At 47.2% G+C, this 15,808-nt stretch overlaps 1 protein-coding gene across 11 annotated transcripts in view; it reads left to right on the top strand.

Annotated features, from left to right (window-relative positions):
* The window catches only part of TMEM108 (transmembrane protein 108), a 640,726-nt gene extending 624,918 nt beyond the window's left edge, over positions 1–15,808 (top strand). For all 11 annotated transcript variants that reach the window (XM_072726873.1, XM_072726877.1, XM_072726874.1 and 8 more), the window contains 3 exons: positions 789–2,216; positions 9,917–10,071; positions 15,460–15,808. In XM_072726873.1, the coding sequence (XP_072582974.1) occupies positions 789–2,216; positions 9,917–10,071; positions 15,460–15,582 (1,706 nt within the window). In that variant the 3' untranslated portion in view covers positions 15,583–15,808. The remainder of the gene's footprint in view (positions 1–788; positions 2,217–9,916; positions 10,072–15,459) is intronic.

Below are 15,808 nucleotides of genomic sequence, written 5' to 3' on the forward strand. Positions count from 1 at the left end.
TCTCCTCGATGAACTAAAAGCATATACACTGATCATCAGAGAGAATCCATGATTTTCTTTTAATGCTCAAAAAAGGTCCTCCTACTCAAAAGGCTGGGTATTACAAGTGATTTTCCACAGACAGTTTAGCCACGTGAGTGCCATAGGAAAAGCAGTTAACATTAACGACAACCATAAAACCAGCTGGCATTCATAGAGTGCATCTTTTCTTCCAGGCTGTGTGCCAAGTGCTAGATGGGCACCAGATCTGGTCACCCTCTGGACCCCTGTCCCCTTCTGCCTGTCACTATCCTATGGCACTAAGATGTCTCTGCCTTGTTTTAGGATTCTTTGTGGATTTGTTTGAGCTCACCCAGAATCCAGAGATTGCCCTGTTCATTTTTGTGTTCTCCAGGGTGAAGGAGAGGATAGAGACCCTCCTTACTTGTCCAGTGAATGGGCCTGAATAAATGGAGGTCTGACCATTTGTGCCTTTGTCCAGTCCATAGTGGAAGATTCAGAAAGGGCATAAGAGTTGGTCAGCTCTGCCCAAGTAAGCCTTCCACATTTGACTCAAGCTGGCTCACGCAGAGGGGCAACAGGCGCTCAGAGGCCACAATCTTTCCCACATCCAACCCAGCCTCTTCTGAGAAGCTGCTTCTGGGAGTCACGGTGGCAGTATGGACCTCCAGAACATTCCTAATGTTCCCTTTGAGTTCCTAGAGCTCCATAGGTTCATGAGTAAAGAAAGTCCAGGCTCTGAGCAACTTCCCAGGTATTTCACCTCTTCTCTCTGTCTTCCTCTCAAGGCTTCCTCCTGATCTTGGCACTGACTGAAGCACTGGTATTTGCCACCCAGGAACCATCTCCCAGAGAATCTCTTCAGGTCTTCCCCTCAGGCACCACCCCAGGCACCATGGTGACAGCATCCCTCAGCTCTACCAGACACTCTTCCATGGCAACTACCCCTACTTCTGTGGTCACACTGACGCCCCATCCCGATGGACCCTCCTCACAGGCTACAGCTCCCATGGCAATGACAACACCCCATCCAGATGGACACCCTCCTACAAACACCATCTCCACTATCACGGTGACAGCAACCGCCCCACATTCTGAAGGCCCCCTACCCACAGAGCCCCTTCCTGCTGCCATGGCAACCACATCCTCCTACTCAGAGGGCCACCCCCAGGGGGAGGCTGTGCCCACCATCCTGCTGACAAAGCCAACGGCAACCACCAGCCGTCCCACCACAGCACCCACCCGGGCTACCACGCGCAGGCCTCCCAGGCCTCCAGGCTCTTCCAGAAAGGGGGCCAACAGTTCATCACGCTCTGTCCTGCCTGCACCCAGTGGCCACTCTGGGAGGAAGGAAGGCCAACGGGGACGAAATCAGAGCTCCACACATCTGGGGCAGAAGCGGCCTCTGGGGAAAATCTTTCAGATCTACAAAGGCAACTTTACAGGGTCTGTAGAACCTGACCCCTCCACCCTCACCTCCAGGAACCCACTCTGGGGTTATTCTTCCTTGCCACAGCCCCAGACAGTGGCCACAACCATGGCGCCCAGTAGGACCTCGTGGGCACCACCCACCAACCCCCTGGTGCCTACAGAGGACAAGCCAGGCCTTAGCAGAGCAGGCCAGGGGGATGGTTCTACCTTCACCAGCCAAGGAGGGGAGCTGGACACCACAGTAGCCTCAGGTGCCCCTGCCAGTCCACAACCTGCCCCAGTGCCTTCTCAGCACCCCCGCGGTGACCCACAGGATGGCCCCAGCCACAGTGACTCCTGGCTTACTGTCACCCCTGGCATCAACAGACCTCCATCTACCAGCTCTGGGGTCTCCACAGCCACCGCGGGGCCCACCCAGGCTGCCTTCAATGCCAGTGTCTCAGCCCCTTCCAAGGGGACTCCTCAGGGAACATCCTCAACCTCGCAGGCCCCATCCCATCCCACCGGGGGCTCAGAAAGCACTATTTCCCAAGCCAAGGAGGAGGCTACAGCCACCCCCACCATGACCAACAGGGTGCCCAGTCCTCTCTCCACAGTGGTGTCCACAGCCACAGGAAACTTCCTCAACCGCCTGGTCCCTGCTGGGACCTGGAAGCCTGGAACAGCAGGGAATATATCTCATGTGGCCGAAGGGGACAAACCCCAGCACAGGGCCACCATCTGCCTGAGCAAGATGGACATCGCCTGGGTGATCCTGGCCATCAGCGTGCCCATCTCTTCCTGCTGTAAGTGCCTCCCCCTCTCCTTACTCCTCCCTATCTCCCTCACCGTTTGTCACATCAACTTGTCTATCCCCAGAGTTCCTTTGCCCCAGAGCTGGGCAGTCCCCACCAGATAGGCCGCAAAATGTCCCAGAATTCTAAGAAACTGGGTAACAGGACAAGATTCATGGGTTATCCCTACCCCTCATCCTTAGCTCTGCCAGGATATGGCTCAGATGTCCACTCATCATAAAGACAGAGCTCCCAGGAGTTGAGGAGAACCTTCCAAGTAGTCCAGGCCAGTTCTGCATTTTGCAGAAAGAAACACAAAGCTGGAGAGGTGCCATGGCTCACCCAAGAGCCCAAAGTTAAGTGAGAGGCAGGCCTGGGATGGAAGGTCACTGTCTTCCTGCCCAGTGCTCTTATCATGACTCCACCCTGCCACACTCACCCTCAAGGGCAGCCTGCTCATGGCTGTAGTGACATGGCACCAAGACACAGTAGGTGAACGTTGGCACTTCTAAACATGCAACCTTCAAGTAGCAGAGCCCTTACCTTCCTCTCCCACTTCACATCCATTTTTCTGTGTCTTTCTCCCCTCCCTCATCTCTTGTCCTCCTGTTCTCTCTCTCTTTCTCCAAAAAAAGGAGAGGAGGCTTTGACCTTGCAGAAATTGCTATTAGCCTTGACAAAAGCAGCAGTTCTTATAGCTAAATTGAGAGCTGGAGAGTTACATGTGAATTTAGCTATTTTCTCCCTCCTCCCCAGATTTATTTGTTCATGGGTGATGTGAGCTGGATGTGATGTGGTCCTCAGCTTGCTTCCACTGGTACTGGTAGAGAAGGGCTCTCCCCAGGCCACCAGCACCTCCTTGCTGCTGCCTGTCACTCCTTTAATGAGAGTCTGGAAGATCCTTCTCCCTGATGTCTCCATAAAGAACCTGATATAATCACTCTGAACCTTAGGACTTCCTTTATATCTTCCCCATATACTTGATCCTAGATTCTTAGAGTTTCTCTGATAACTTTACAGAAATCCTCACTGATCTTAGCTTTACTCCATCCCTATAAAGTTATCATCTGGCCTCCTTCTGAATCCTTCCAGGGGTGAGAAACCCCCTGTGATCTTCAGTCATTGGGCAGCCCATTCTCCTTTGACTCCCTCAGGTTGTTACCCAGCTCTCTTGGAAGCCTGACATTTGCTCTTTATAATTTCCACTCTGTAGTCCTAAGGTATGCCCTCTGAAACCTTTTGAAACACAAAAAAGCAGTCTATCAACACCTGAAACATTTAAAATGGTGCTTAAAGACAGCTTTTCCTTCTCTAAGCTGCTAATCCTTATTCCTTCAAGTCTCTTTATAGGGCCACATTTCTGTGGCCCTACCCCATCATCTGCCACTCTGGATGGCCACAAGTTTATCCCGGCTCTCCCAGAAGGGAGCACAACATTCCACATACCCAGCCATGGCAGAGGAGAGCAGATGGTAGTTCCTTTGTTCTGGACACTTCAGTCACACTCAGGAAGCCAACACTGGCATTAGCTCTGTTAGTTGTACTGGCTGTCACATCACACCATGGGCTCATCCTGATCTCAAGAGGAATGAAACCCCAGAAATTTTCCACAGAAGAGGCTGTTAAGCCAGCTCTCCTAGCCTTTCCTCATGCTATGGGTCACTTGAACATTAGTACAGGAGGTGTATGCCTTTGACATGAGCATAATTTCTACCTGGTGTTTTACCGACAAGATCTTTTTAAATCTAGATTCTGGATTCTTTCCAGAAGCCACCTCTCCAAAAAAAAAAAAAAAAAAAGAAGCCACCTCTCCTGGCTTTTTGTGTCCTTCTAGTTGCTAAGCAAAGCAAACTTTCCAGGTCAAAGGTGGGCAGCCTGCTTCTGCTGAAGGGCCCAATTCAGGAAAATGTTTGCAAGCTGCATATTTTATTTTTTCATTAAGTACCTTTATTATCTCTCATGGAAAGACACATGAATGCTTAAAACTGTGATTGCCCACTTCTAAAACAGAAGAGTGATAATGAGAAAATGTAGCTCAGTTAGCCAATAAATTATTAATAGTGGTCATATTTGAGAAGTAAGTACATTAGAGACAGCTTTCTAATTTTCCATTCTTGATATGTCTCTAGAAGCTTTAGTGAGTTCCCATTATTTTTAACCAATCCATCCTCAAAATAGACTAGCCTGAGGAGTAAAAAATATAAACACAGGGATCCCTGGGTGGCGCAGCGGTTTGGCGCCTGCCTTTGGCCCAGGGCGCGATCCTGGAGACCCGGGATCGAATCCCACGTCGGGCTCCCGGTGCATGGAGCCTGCTTCTCCCTCTGCCTGTGTCTCTGCCTCTCTCTCTCTCTCTGTGACTATCATAAATAAATAAAAATTAAAAAAAAATATAAAAATAAAAAATATATATATAAACACAGTATGCAAGGAACAACCTTACAGGCAAAGACTTAAGTCACCAGGTGAAGTGACTTGCCCAGGGTCCCAATCACATAAATCAGCTCAGATCCGATGAAAGAATCTCTTTGTCTGATTCAACACATTATTTCCCAAATTCCCATTGTGTGCCAGACACTATGCCAAGCACTAGGGAATCAAGGTATATGATGTGGTTCCCTCCCCCAGCTCTAAGAACCCTCTCCCCACCTGGGCTTTTCTCTTTAAGCTGGACAGGACAGGGTAGGTCTAACCTTCACCCCATAGGCCACGCCCACCTGTGTTTTATGGTTCTAAAAAGACTTCTACAGCCATTTTTGCCGTGTGTGAGTTTGAAATTGGATCTTACTGCAAAGCCAGAAAACCTATGGGCTGCCTAAACCATGCATGATAATGTCAGCCAAGAAAGATACAAGGACACAGCCTGGCACTGCACCTAGAGAATGCTCCCGGCACTCTAAAAGGAGCCTTCAGGTGCTGTGATAGAACATACTACTTTCTAAAGAACGTTATGAATCCTTTGTTCAAAGTGGACTCTTACATCCTCTTGGAACCACAGACTCTACCTCCTTCAGCATCTGCCTTACATTTCCACTGTCCACACAGGAGGCTCCCCTAAGCCCTCACTCACCAAGATCCTTGCATTAGCCATAGTTGCCTCCACATAGAGCTCCCTGTCCTTAGTCATGGCCCCAACTGCTGTGGGACCATCCTTCAGGAACCCTGTGAAGGCCCTGATACAAGGGGCATCAAGATAAAATACTTGTCCAGCTTCAGAATGCCATGCTCTTTCAAAGCACAGATGAGTAAATATCCAGGCTGTTTTCATAGCCTAATCCCACTCTAGTCATCAGGTAAGGAGACCTCTTCCAGCAGCTGCATTTATCCTAAAGCTCACTCTACTACATGGATCTTCTTTGCCAGTTTGCCATATGTTTCAGGCAGTCTGGTTTAGTAGCATGCATAGATTACCTCACACCTGGCTTTTCAGAACAACTCTGGCCTTGTCCCTGCTTTCTTCCATCTTCCAGAAACCACACTTCAGGTGGCCAGGGTTTGCGAGGTAGGTGCTTGAATCCCCTGCTTCTGTTGGAAGCAGGCAGTGATCATAGCAGATCTCAAGCCTGCCCAAGAAGAAATGTCATCAGTTCCAACAACCTTTCTAGATCATAAGCGCTACCCAGTGGCTGGAAGGATGGATATATGTGCAAGTACTGAGAAATTCTTTGTCTCCTGAGCCACACAGGGGTTCAGATGTGCTGAAAACCCGAAAGTGATCAGATCCAGGCCACATTTGGCTGGGGCAGTGGAGCCATGTGCCTCTTGAGATGGTCTCTGCTGCCACCATCAGGATACAAAGAGCCCGCTACTTCCTGCTAGCACCCTCTGGGCCCGACACTGGCTTGGTCCTCATGGACCGCTGTCAGTGCTCTGGGTTTTCATCAGGAGGTCAGTCTCGTGGCTCTGCCAAACTCCCTGGCTTCTCCTGCACATGCCGCATCCATTCTCAAGAATGTCTTCACCCTCCCTCCTCGAAAAAGATGAAAGGCTCTATATAGGGTGAGAACAGGAACCAGGCCAGCTGCATATGTTATTCATCACCAATCCAAGTTGAGCGAGGCTCAAGCAGAGTAGCACCTCTCTCTGCCCCTGGATATGTGAAGTTCCATGTGCACTGCACCCCAGAGCATTCTGGCTTCCTTCCAGACATGCAGTTAATGCCACTGGAGTATCAGTACAGTATTCAACAAGATAATATATCATGTGGCCACACAGTTCTTGGCTATATTCATCATTCTGTGGATGTTAGTCAAAATGGAATGTGTATGTGTATATATATATATAATTATGTATATTATTTTATAAAATCTCTTACAGGCCCCAAATGACTTTGTAATTATTACATAAGAAAACATGGATCAGAGTTACTCTATGAAAAGAATAGAATAAATTGGAATAAGAAGGAAATGTGAAAAAAAAAAAAAAAAAAAAAAAAAGAAGGAAATGTGACCAGGAGGTTTGTCTCCTTGGGGCTTATGAACTAACGGAAGCAAGGGGATTGGGGAGTAGCCTCTGGGCCAGGCAGACTTGTCCAGGGGCTATCACGTCAGCTGGACCAGAGTGTCATGCCCATGTTTTCACAACTCTTCTCTGTGCTTCCCAACCAGCACCCCCTGCTGGGAGCCTTGTAGTCCCACCCACCAGGATGGCAAGCCAGACAGTAAGCCCCCAAAACTGGTTTCCCCAGGCTGATAGCCTCATCTCCAGCCTGGCCTCCTTCCATATCCTGAGGACTCCCTGGGCCTCTGTCTCCAACCTCCAAAGTGAGGCCAGCCAGAGGGACCAACCCAGCCTTTGGACAATTACAGGCCCCTCAGACTGGCATCACCAGACCAATCCTCCCCTCCAGGATGTCAAGTTTCTCATCTTCAAAATGGAGCCAAACTGAAATAAGTCACAGCTCCCTAACTGGGTTTTTTTTTTCCCCTAACTGTTTTTAATATTAAACCTGCATAAATCACTGGAGAAGAGGCCTGGTGTGACAGAAAGGCTTGGCTCGTGGAATCAAATATACCTGAAGGTCACTTCACCTCTCCTGCTAGTCACCTGTGGGGCTTGGACCATGTTACTTAACCATGGGTCCAGTGTTTTCTCACCTATAAAAATAGGACTAATATCCACTGTGTTAGTTTAGGGCCTTCAAGAGGCAGATGTCAAGGGGGCCTGGGTAGCTCAGTCGGTTAAGCATCTGACTCTTGGTTTCAGCTTGTGTCATGATCCCAGGGTGGTAAGATCAAGCTCTGCACTGGGCTTTGCCCTGAGTGTGCTGCCTAGTTAGGATTCTCTCTCTCTTTCTCAACATCCCCACTCACTCTCAAAAAAAAAAAAAAAAAAAAAAAAAGATGACAGCATGGACTTGTGTTTACACAGAGTTATGTCATTTACAAAGTGCTCCCCACGCCTCAGATGTGTTCCCTGTAGTGTTCAGGGCAATGTAAGATAGCAGGCATCACCCTGAGGGTCACAGAGACCCAGGTCAAGTTCCATTAATTAGGTGATCAAGGTCAATTGTGTTAATTTCCATGATCTTCATTTGCCTCTTCTGCAAAAAGGAAGAGTTATTTTGTGGGTTAAATCAGACTGTAAAGTGCCTAGGTCAGCACTGGGCATATATTAGAGACTCCATAAGCCTGAATTGTACTTTTTCTTGAGCCACTCAACAGTCATCTAGTGCAGTTTTCTCTTGTGGAGGGTACTAGAAGAACAAAAAGAAAACTCTCATTAATTAAGCACTGACTGTGTATCAGACAGTGTGTTCAGCATTTTGCATTCATGATCTCTAGTCCCCATTACAGCCCTGTGACTCTGTAGTAGCCAAGTGTGATAAAGTGATTTACCTAAAGTAACACACAGCAATCAAACTTGAACCCAAGCTTTTGGACTCTAAGCCCAAACTCTTTCTATAGCGAGGACAGCTTCTATTGTAAATGAAATGACATTTGCGAGTCGCTGGGAGCTCCCTGAGAGAAACAATCAGGCCTCAAGCACTAACATTTAAGGGGAGAAAGCTAGGAACAGAGCCCCCTCTTCCAATCCCCAGACCATCCCACAACAGGGCCAGCCCTGCCTGCAAGGCAGGGTCCTGGTCCTGTGTCCTAAACAGGCCCAGGTTGTGGAGCCAAGGGCAGTGTGGGCTTGAGGGAGTGTTGGACTGGGGGTCAGAGGACCTAGACTCTGCAGCCTGTGCCAGCCCAAGTTAGCAGCTTTATGAGATGCCAGAAAAAGAGAGACAGGACCTGAGGTCTTGCCCTAGCCCTGCCACTCACAAACCTATGACCTATGGCAAGTCAGCTGGATACTTTGGACCAGTCTTCTCATCTATAAAATAAGGAGATGCCCTAAATTGCAGATTTTCAGGCTGAGCTCTGTAGCTCTCCCACTTCACCCTTATTCATCCTTCAGTCAGCTCCTTCTATGGAAGGAAAGGAGAGAAGAAAAAGGAGAATTTGAATTTGGAAATTTTTCAAAATTTGAAAGTCTGTACCAGCCAGTCTAAAATTTATTTTAGCTCAAACACTCAGAAATGTCCTTTATATCTTTAAAACTTTTTAAAGGGGACCTAGAAGAGTAATGAGCAAATTAGAAGTCTTTCTGATCAAAGCAGATTGGATCAGTAGAAACTTGCCTAATGTCTTGGCCTGGTCTAGAGGCCTTTTCAGGTTGAGATGCCAGCAAGGCCAGGAGCTGAGAAGAGAGCTACAGAAACAGAATTACTGCATCATCCTACAGGGACCTAGGGGGTAGCCTCTGAGGTCTCAGCTTGTATGAGTGCCAGCTTTTACAGATACCTGACACTGGCATATACAGGCCCCCCTGATGCTGGCCAAATCCTCAGGCTGAGAGCTGGCCCTCTGCTGCCCCCTGCTGGTCATTGCCATCATGGTGCCAGCCTCTGGTCTGCTGGGTCTGGGGTCTCTTCCCAGTGTAGATGGTCCGTACCTCCAAGATGTTGAGTACAACCCTGCCTATCCCTGGCCTGGAGTTTCAGCCACCCACAGGCTGTGGTGATGGTGAGCCTGGGCAGGGGATCCCAGTCTTCATTTACTGTCTTTTCCCCAAGAGGGCTACTGTCATCCTTGTCAAAGCATCACCCATTGCACACTCTGAGCCTGGATAGGCTACGTTATCTCTCCAACCTCAGAAGCCTTCCTTCTTGGCAAACCGAAGCACCTCTGTTCACACGTGGCTCATTAGCAACATCCAAATGTACTTATTCCTCCCTAGAGCCCCATAAGTCTCAGAGATTGGATGGACAGGGTCACACATTAAGGTCACCTCAGGAAAGCCTTTCATGATGACCCTAAAGTATTCACTCCCCAACTCCTCTCATTCTCTCACTTCACCCTGTTTTATTTTCTTTAAACAGTTATTGCTATCTGAATTTACCTTGTATTCATTTTGTTTATTATAGATCATGTCACCACCTGTATGTCCCTCTATACACAAACCGGGAGGGATATTTGTGATGCAGGGCAACCTTGTCTTTTTTTTTTTTTTTCACTCCCTCTCTCCCAGAACCTGGCCTAAAGTCAACATTAAACATTGCAGATAATTGTCAAACCAACAAATTAACAAATAGGGCAGGCGGCTGAATGAATATATGAGCATCACAGCCCCACCTGGAGACTTGTATCTGTCACTCAGCAATGCTGGCTCCATGCTTGTCTCCCCCTACATCCCCATACCATCTCTAATTTGGACTCTCTCTATAGCTGTCTTGCTGACAGTGTGCTGCCTGAGGAGGAAGAAAAAGACGGCCAACCCAGAGAACAACCTGAGCTACTGGAACAATGCCATCACCATGGACTACTTCAACAAGCATGCTGTGGAGTTACCAAGGGAGATCCAGTCCCTTGAAACCTCTGAGGTAATGAGCCCCAAACCAAGGGGTGCCCCTGGAAGATCCAGCCCCACCATAGAGAATAGCACAGGCTCCAAAGTAAGCTGTGAAGCATCTGCTTGCTTCTTAGGGTCTTGCTCCTCAAGATGGTCCACAGACTAGTAGGAGCAGTGTCAGGAGACTACAGACCTCACCCCAGCCCTACTGAATCAATCTGTATTTTAGCAAGAATTCTCAGGTGCTTTCTATGCATGTTAACATTCAGGAAGCACTGTTCTTGGAACCTTGGGTTTCTGGGAAGAATTCAATAAGTATTCATTGAGGACCCATTTTGTGACAGGCAGTCTCTGGGGACTGTGAAGACGAGAGCTTGCTCTCAGGGGGCCTAGATCCCGAGATGTGTTTGAGATATGAGCCCCAAGCATCATTCAAAAGCAAACAAACTAGGGTAGATACAAGAATAGTTGCAGAGAGCTGTAGAAACCTAGGAGAAGAAAGCCTTTGCATTGAGGGTTAGGAAGGATAAATGGATTTTGACAGATATTATAGCAAAGGAAGTAACCTGAGTAAAGGTGGGAATGTGGGCTGGACACGCATATAATGGGAGAAAAGAACACATTGAGTCAAGAAATGTTGCCCAGAACATCTATCTGGCCAGTGAGAGAGCTAGGCTTTGACCAGGCTCTCCTTCTACTCTCATACATAAGGTGAGGCAGAGGTGAGGGCATAGTAGTAAAGATAGATTGATTAGACGTGGGCTTGAATGGAGTTCATATTTTAGTCTTGGGCAGTTTGTGTGACCTAGTTTTAGAAAGATTGTGCTGATGGTCTGGTAAAAGTACTTTATACGTGATTAATGAATGCATAGGAGGAAAGGAAGGGTGGTTTAATGAATGGATGAACAGATGGGACTACTAGAGATGATGAGAACTTCTGGAGCTAGTTCCTTCTTCCCCTGCAGATCCGTCCCCCACAGCAGCCAGGATGAGCTTCTATTAACATAAATGTGATCACATCATTCCCATACTCAGAACCCTTCAGTAGCTTCCTGATGCTCTTAAGTTACAGTTCAGTCTTTTCACAGTCTTCTGCAGAGCCTGTTAGGTAGACTTGGCCCTGGCCCAACCATCCAGCCTCACATCATTCCATTCTTCCTCTCATTTGCTAAGCTCCAGCCACACTGGATTTCTTGTGATTTATTTATGGTGCTAAGTTATGTCCCATTCTGGGGATATGCATGACGGTTTCCTCTGTTGGAATGTATTCTGTCCCTCCCCAGCACTTCTTTACTTGTTTACCTCACTGATTCCTATATATCAATTCAGGCCCAGCCTAACTTACTTTCTCAGAGAGGCCTTCCCTGACCTGCTAGGCTGGACTCTGCTGTCCTATCATATGGCCTCAGCATCCTGTGCTTTTCTATCATAGTGCTTACCAGAGTTGTAAGTGTGTAGCTGTAGCTACTGGCCTGATAATTAGTTTAATATTTCACTCCCCACCTAGAATACCCAGTTGCTTCTATATTGTGAAACCCAGGGATCAGTTCTGAGCATTCCGCTTACTCGGTCTACCAGCAGCATCAGCACCCCCTCAGAAAGTTTCTGTCTTCATCCCATCCCATCCTGGCTCCCCTCCCTCTCAGCAGCTCCTTCTTCTCAGTCTCTGTCACTGACTCCTTGTCCTTTGGCCAGCCTCCAATCACTGCAGTGCCCAGGGTCAATTTTCCCACTGCTTCTCTTCTCTCTGTACTTAGTTTCATGATTTTTAAGTACTCTCTCTGCACCATTGACTTGCCGTTTCCATCTCTGGCCTTGATATTTCCCCTGCACTCCAGATTCACATACCCAGCTACTACCATGCATGTCTAATGGGCATCTCATATTCAACATGCCCAAAACTGAACTGTTGACTTCCCCTCCCCACCCAAATACCCAGAAGTTCCCTGGTGTTTCTCATTACATGGATGGCACTGCCAACTGCCTTTTCCTCTCACATACTCCACATCCAGTCTGTCAGCAGATCCCCTTGGTTTTTCCGACATAAGAGTACTTTTCTCTACCTGCGCTGCTGCCTCCCTCAAATCATGGATTGTTGTAGTGGCTTCTGCAAACAAGATCCCAGCTACCATCTTGCCTCCTGCAGTTTGTCCTCCACACAGTAGCCACATAATCTTCTCAAGGAAGGACTTCACATCTGCCGTGGCCTCATGGCTCCAAACCTTCAAATGGCTCCTCTTCACACTCTGAACAAAATCCAAATTCCTCTTACCAGATCTTTCATAGGCTGGCCCCTGCCCACCTCCCTGGCCCCCTCCTGCCAGACTGCCCATTGACCACACACTTGAGCCACAATGGCCTTTGGCTCTTCCTCAACACAGTTCTTCCAACAATACAAGATTGCTCTCTCACGGATGTAAAATGCTCTTTTCCTGGTTCCATACCCCACTTCCATCAGGTCTCTGTTCCAGTGCTGCCTCTTCAGGGAAGCCTTCCGTGACTTATCTATACAGAGTAGAAAGCCACCCCCCACCCCCATGGGTTTCTATCCTCTTTTCTGCATTATTTTTCTTCAGAGCACTTCTTGCCACTTGACATTGCATCATTCTCTGTTGACTGGCCTGTTATCTGTCTCTCCTACTAGAATATAAGCTGCCTGAGGGCAGGAGCCTTGTTTGTTCTGCTCATTGCTCTATCCCTAGCACCTAGACAATGCCCAGAACGTGGTAGGTACCTGGTAATGTTTATCACATGAATGAACTGTGATTTTAATTCATGATTGGGGCCGTCACCCAGTCCAAAGCCTAACATACAGTGGATGCTCAATAAAAAATTTTAACTGGGGACACCTAGGTGGCTCAGTGGTTGAGCATCTGCCTTTGGCTCAGGGCATGATCCCTGGGTCCTGGGATCGAGTCACAAATCGGGTTCCCCGCGGGGAGCCTTCTTCTCCCTCTGCCTATGTCTCTGCCTCTCTCTGTGTGTCTCTCATGAATAAATAAATAAAATCTTAAAAAAAATTTTTTTTTAATGGAAGGACAAAGCAACAGGCTCCATGAAAGCATTGACCTTTAGTATGGTCAGTGTACATCTTGCATAGCAAAATTCGTAACCACACTTATTGTGGTGAAGCATTTCATAATGTACATAATTGTCAAATCACTATGTTGTACAACTGAAACTAATATAATATTGTATGTCGATTACACTTCAGTTAAAAAAATAAAAATGTTTTTAAAAGTGTTCCTGAGAACTATTATAGTGAGTAAAAAGATGGGTAAGTTGGCAAAAGGGCTGGCCACACTTTGACTGTGGGCTGTGAATCTCTGAATCTCTGAACTCTAAATTTCTCATATTCTCTTTGCAAATTCGTAAGTGAAAACCAAAACCAAAGGACAGTGTCTGTGAGCTTACTATAGAAAGGGCCCTGCTTATGCAGCATCCCAGTTAGTCAATCCAGCCCAGAGCACTGGAGCTGCCTTCAGACAAAAGCCAGAGGTTCTGGTCGAGGCTGCCCCCAGCAGTCACCATCCTAGGTTAGGAAGTTGCCATAGAACCAGCAGCAGGAAGGTCAGTTTGGCTTCAGAATGGGTTTTATCACAGTTTCCCATCCAACAGGTCTACTGCCCTCATTCTGCTTTATGTGGAGTAATGTTACAATTTGTTCCAACTCTCTGGGCACATACAGGCCCTGCAGACCACCCATAGAGTGGTCATGCGGTCACAGGGCATATACCCTGCACTCCACAACCTGGGGCTGCACTCACCGCCTGCCCTGTAGTTGCCAACTTTCGTGGCTGCCAAGTGCTTTGCCTAAGCAAGTTTCTCTGGTGCCCTGTTCCCGTTCTGGATTGATGAAAGCAGCAAAACACAAATCCAGGCTGTATAGGCAAAACTAATGCCCAAAAGGTGCCTATAAATTTTTCCATGCTTTTTCCCCCCTTTTCCTTCCCTTCCTCCTCCTTTTTTTTTTTCCTTTCTTGTCTGTTACTTCCTAAGTAACTTTCTTTTCTACACTGTAGGAAGTCTCCACATGGTTCACCCTTGGTGAACATTGCTTTGTACAAACTATAAAATGACATGCCAGATCTCAGCCTCCAAAATCTCCCTCCACAGCTCAACGCAAAGCCCAGTAGAGACAGAGGGGATGCCCTGTTTTCCATAGTTAGAGGGCTGCTCCTGTGTCCCTCTCTCAAATGGGCACTCTATCAATTCCAGACATTGAAGAACATTTTTATCTTCGGAAAAGACGTTTCACTGACAAATGGCCTTTGTTCCTTTCCCTCCTTATTGTCCATAAGGCAATATGTACTACTCAAAAATTATCCATGTTTTGCTTACAATAAACTTCAGCAAATTAATTGTATCTTCTTCAAGTGAAGGCATCTCACCAAGTCTGGATTAAGCCGGTTCTACCTTATTACTGAGTCTTTGCTCTGAAGTAGCCTGTAGGTTCTGAGATGTCAGTTTTTTAGAACTGGGATAAGCTATGACTTTTTTTTTTTTTTCCTAAATTAATACCTGGGCCTGAGTCTGAGTACAGACATTTATTTTTTTTTTTAAGATTTTATTTATTTATTCATAGAGACACACACAGAGAGGCAGAGACACAGGCAGAGGGAGAAGCAGGCTCCATGCAGGGAGCCTGATGTGGGACTCGATCCTGGGTCTCCAGGATCATGCCCCGGACGGCCCTAAACCGCTGCGCCCCTGGGACTGCCCTGAGTACAGACACTTAGTGGACCACAAATGCTTACAGTCCTTGTTAGTTGATGCCAAAATCATTTAAACAACCTAATCAGTGAATTACTTATTTCTAGATTCTTCCACTTCTCAGGCTATGTACACAGACTAAATTTTTCACTTGCCACCTACTGTCACATAGAGATTCATATCTATTCACCTCAGTACATCTAGTGCTACAAGAAATGAGGCAATAATTCTGGGAGAACTCAGGAGGGGGAGGAATGCACCCTTGAAGGCTCAGACAGGTGAGTGGTAAGAGAAGAAAAAGGTGGGAGGTGCAGGGTGTGAAAGTGCAGGTAGGGAAAGCTGCCAAGTCTCCCAGAGATCTGTGAGAAAGAGGCAGGAAGGAGAATCAGGGGCCCACATAGACCCAGTTTTACCCACGAAGGCAGTGAGCCATGCACTCACTGTGTGTTGCACATGGCAAGCCCTCTCAGACTTTTCAGTGGAAAGCAGTCCCATCTCTGGCAACCTGAGTCATTCAGGAAGCAGGAAATCTTCCTGCAGAAGAGCAGAGAGGGCTCTACACTTCAGCATTGATGGTGAGGACGATGAAAATGTTTACCAAGCAATCCTATTTGGAAATGGATGTCCTCCTGTGTGTGTGTTTCCTTAGGAATGGCCACCACCGAACCCTCCAAGTTCATACCATCTCCTCCCTCTCTCCTCCCAGGACCAGCTCTCGGAGCCCCGATCCCCAGCCAATGGCGACTACAGAGACACTGGGATGGTCCTTGTTAATCCCTTCTGCCAGGAAACACTGTTTGTGGGAAATGATCAAGTATCAGAGATCTAACTGCAGCAGCCCTTGCTTTGCTGTTCCCTACCTGTCATCTCTAAATTATAAATATACAAATATATATTATAAATATAATCTTTGTGTAACCCTGACTTAATAAGAAACATTTTCAGCTTTTTTTTCCTAAGAATTGTCAACATCTTTTTTATAAGTGTGGTTTAAAAAAAAAAAAACTTTACAGAATGATCCGTGGCTTTATAAAATAAAAGTATTTCTAAGCAAA

Source organism: Vulpes vulpes, chromosome 11, assembly GCF_048418805.1.
Source record: "Vulpes vulpes isolate BD-2025 chromosome 11, VulVul3, whole genome shotgun sequence".
Lineage (NCBI taxonomy): Eukaryota > Metazoa > Chordata > Mammalia > Carnivora > Canidae > Vulpes > Vulpes vulpes.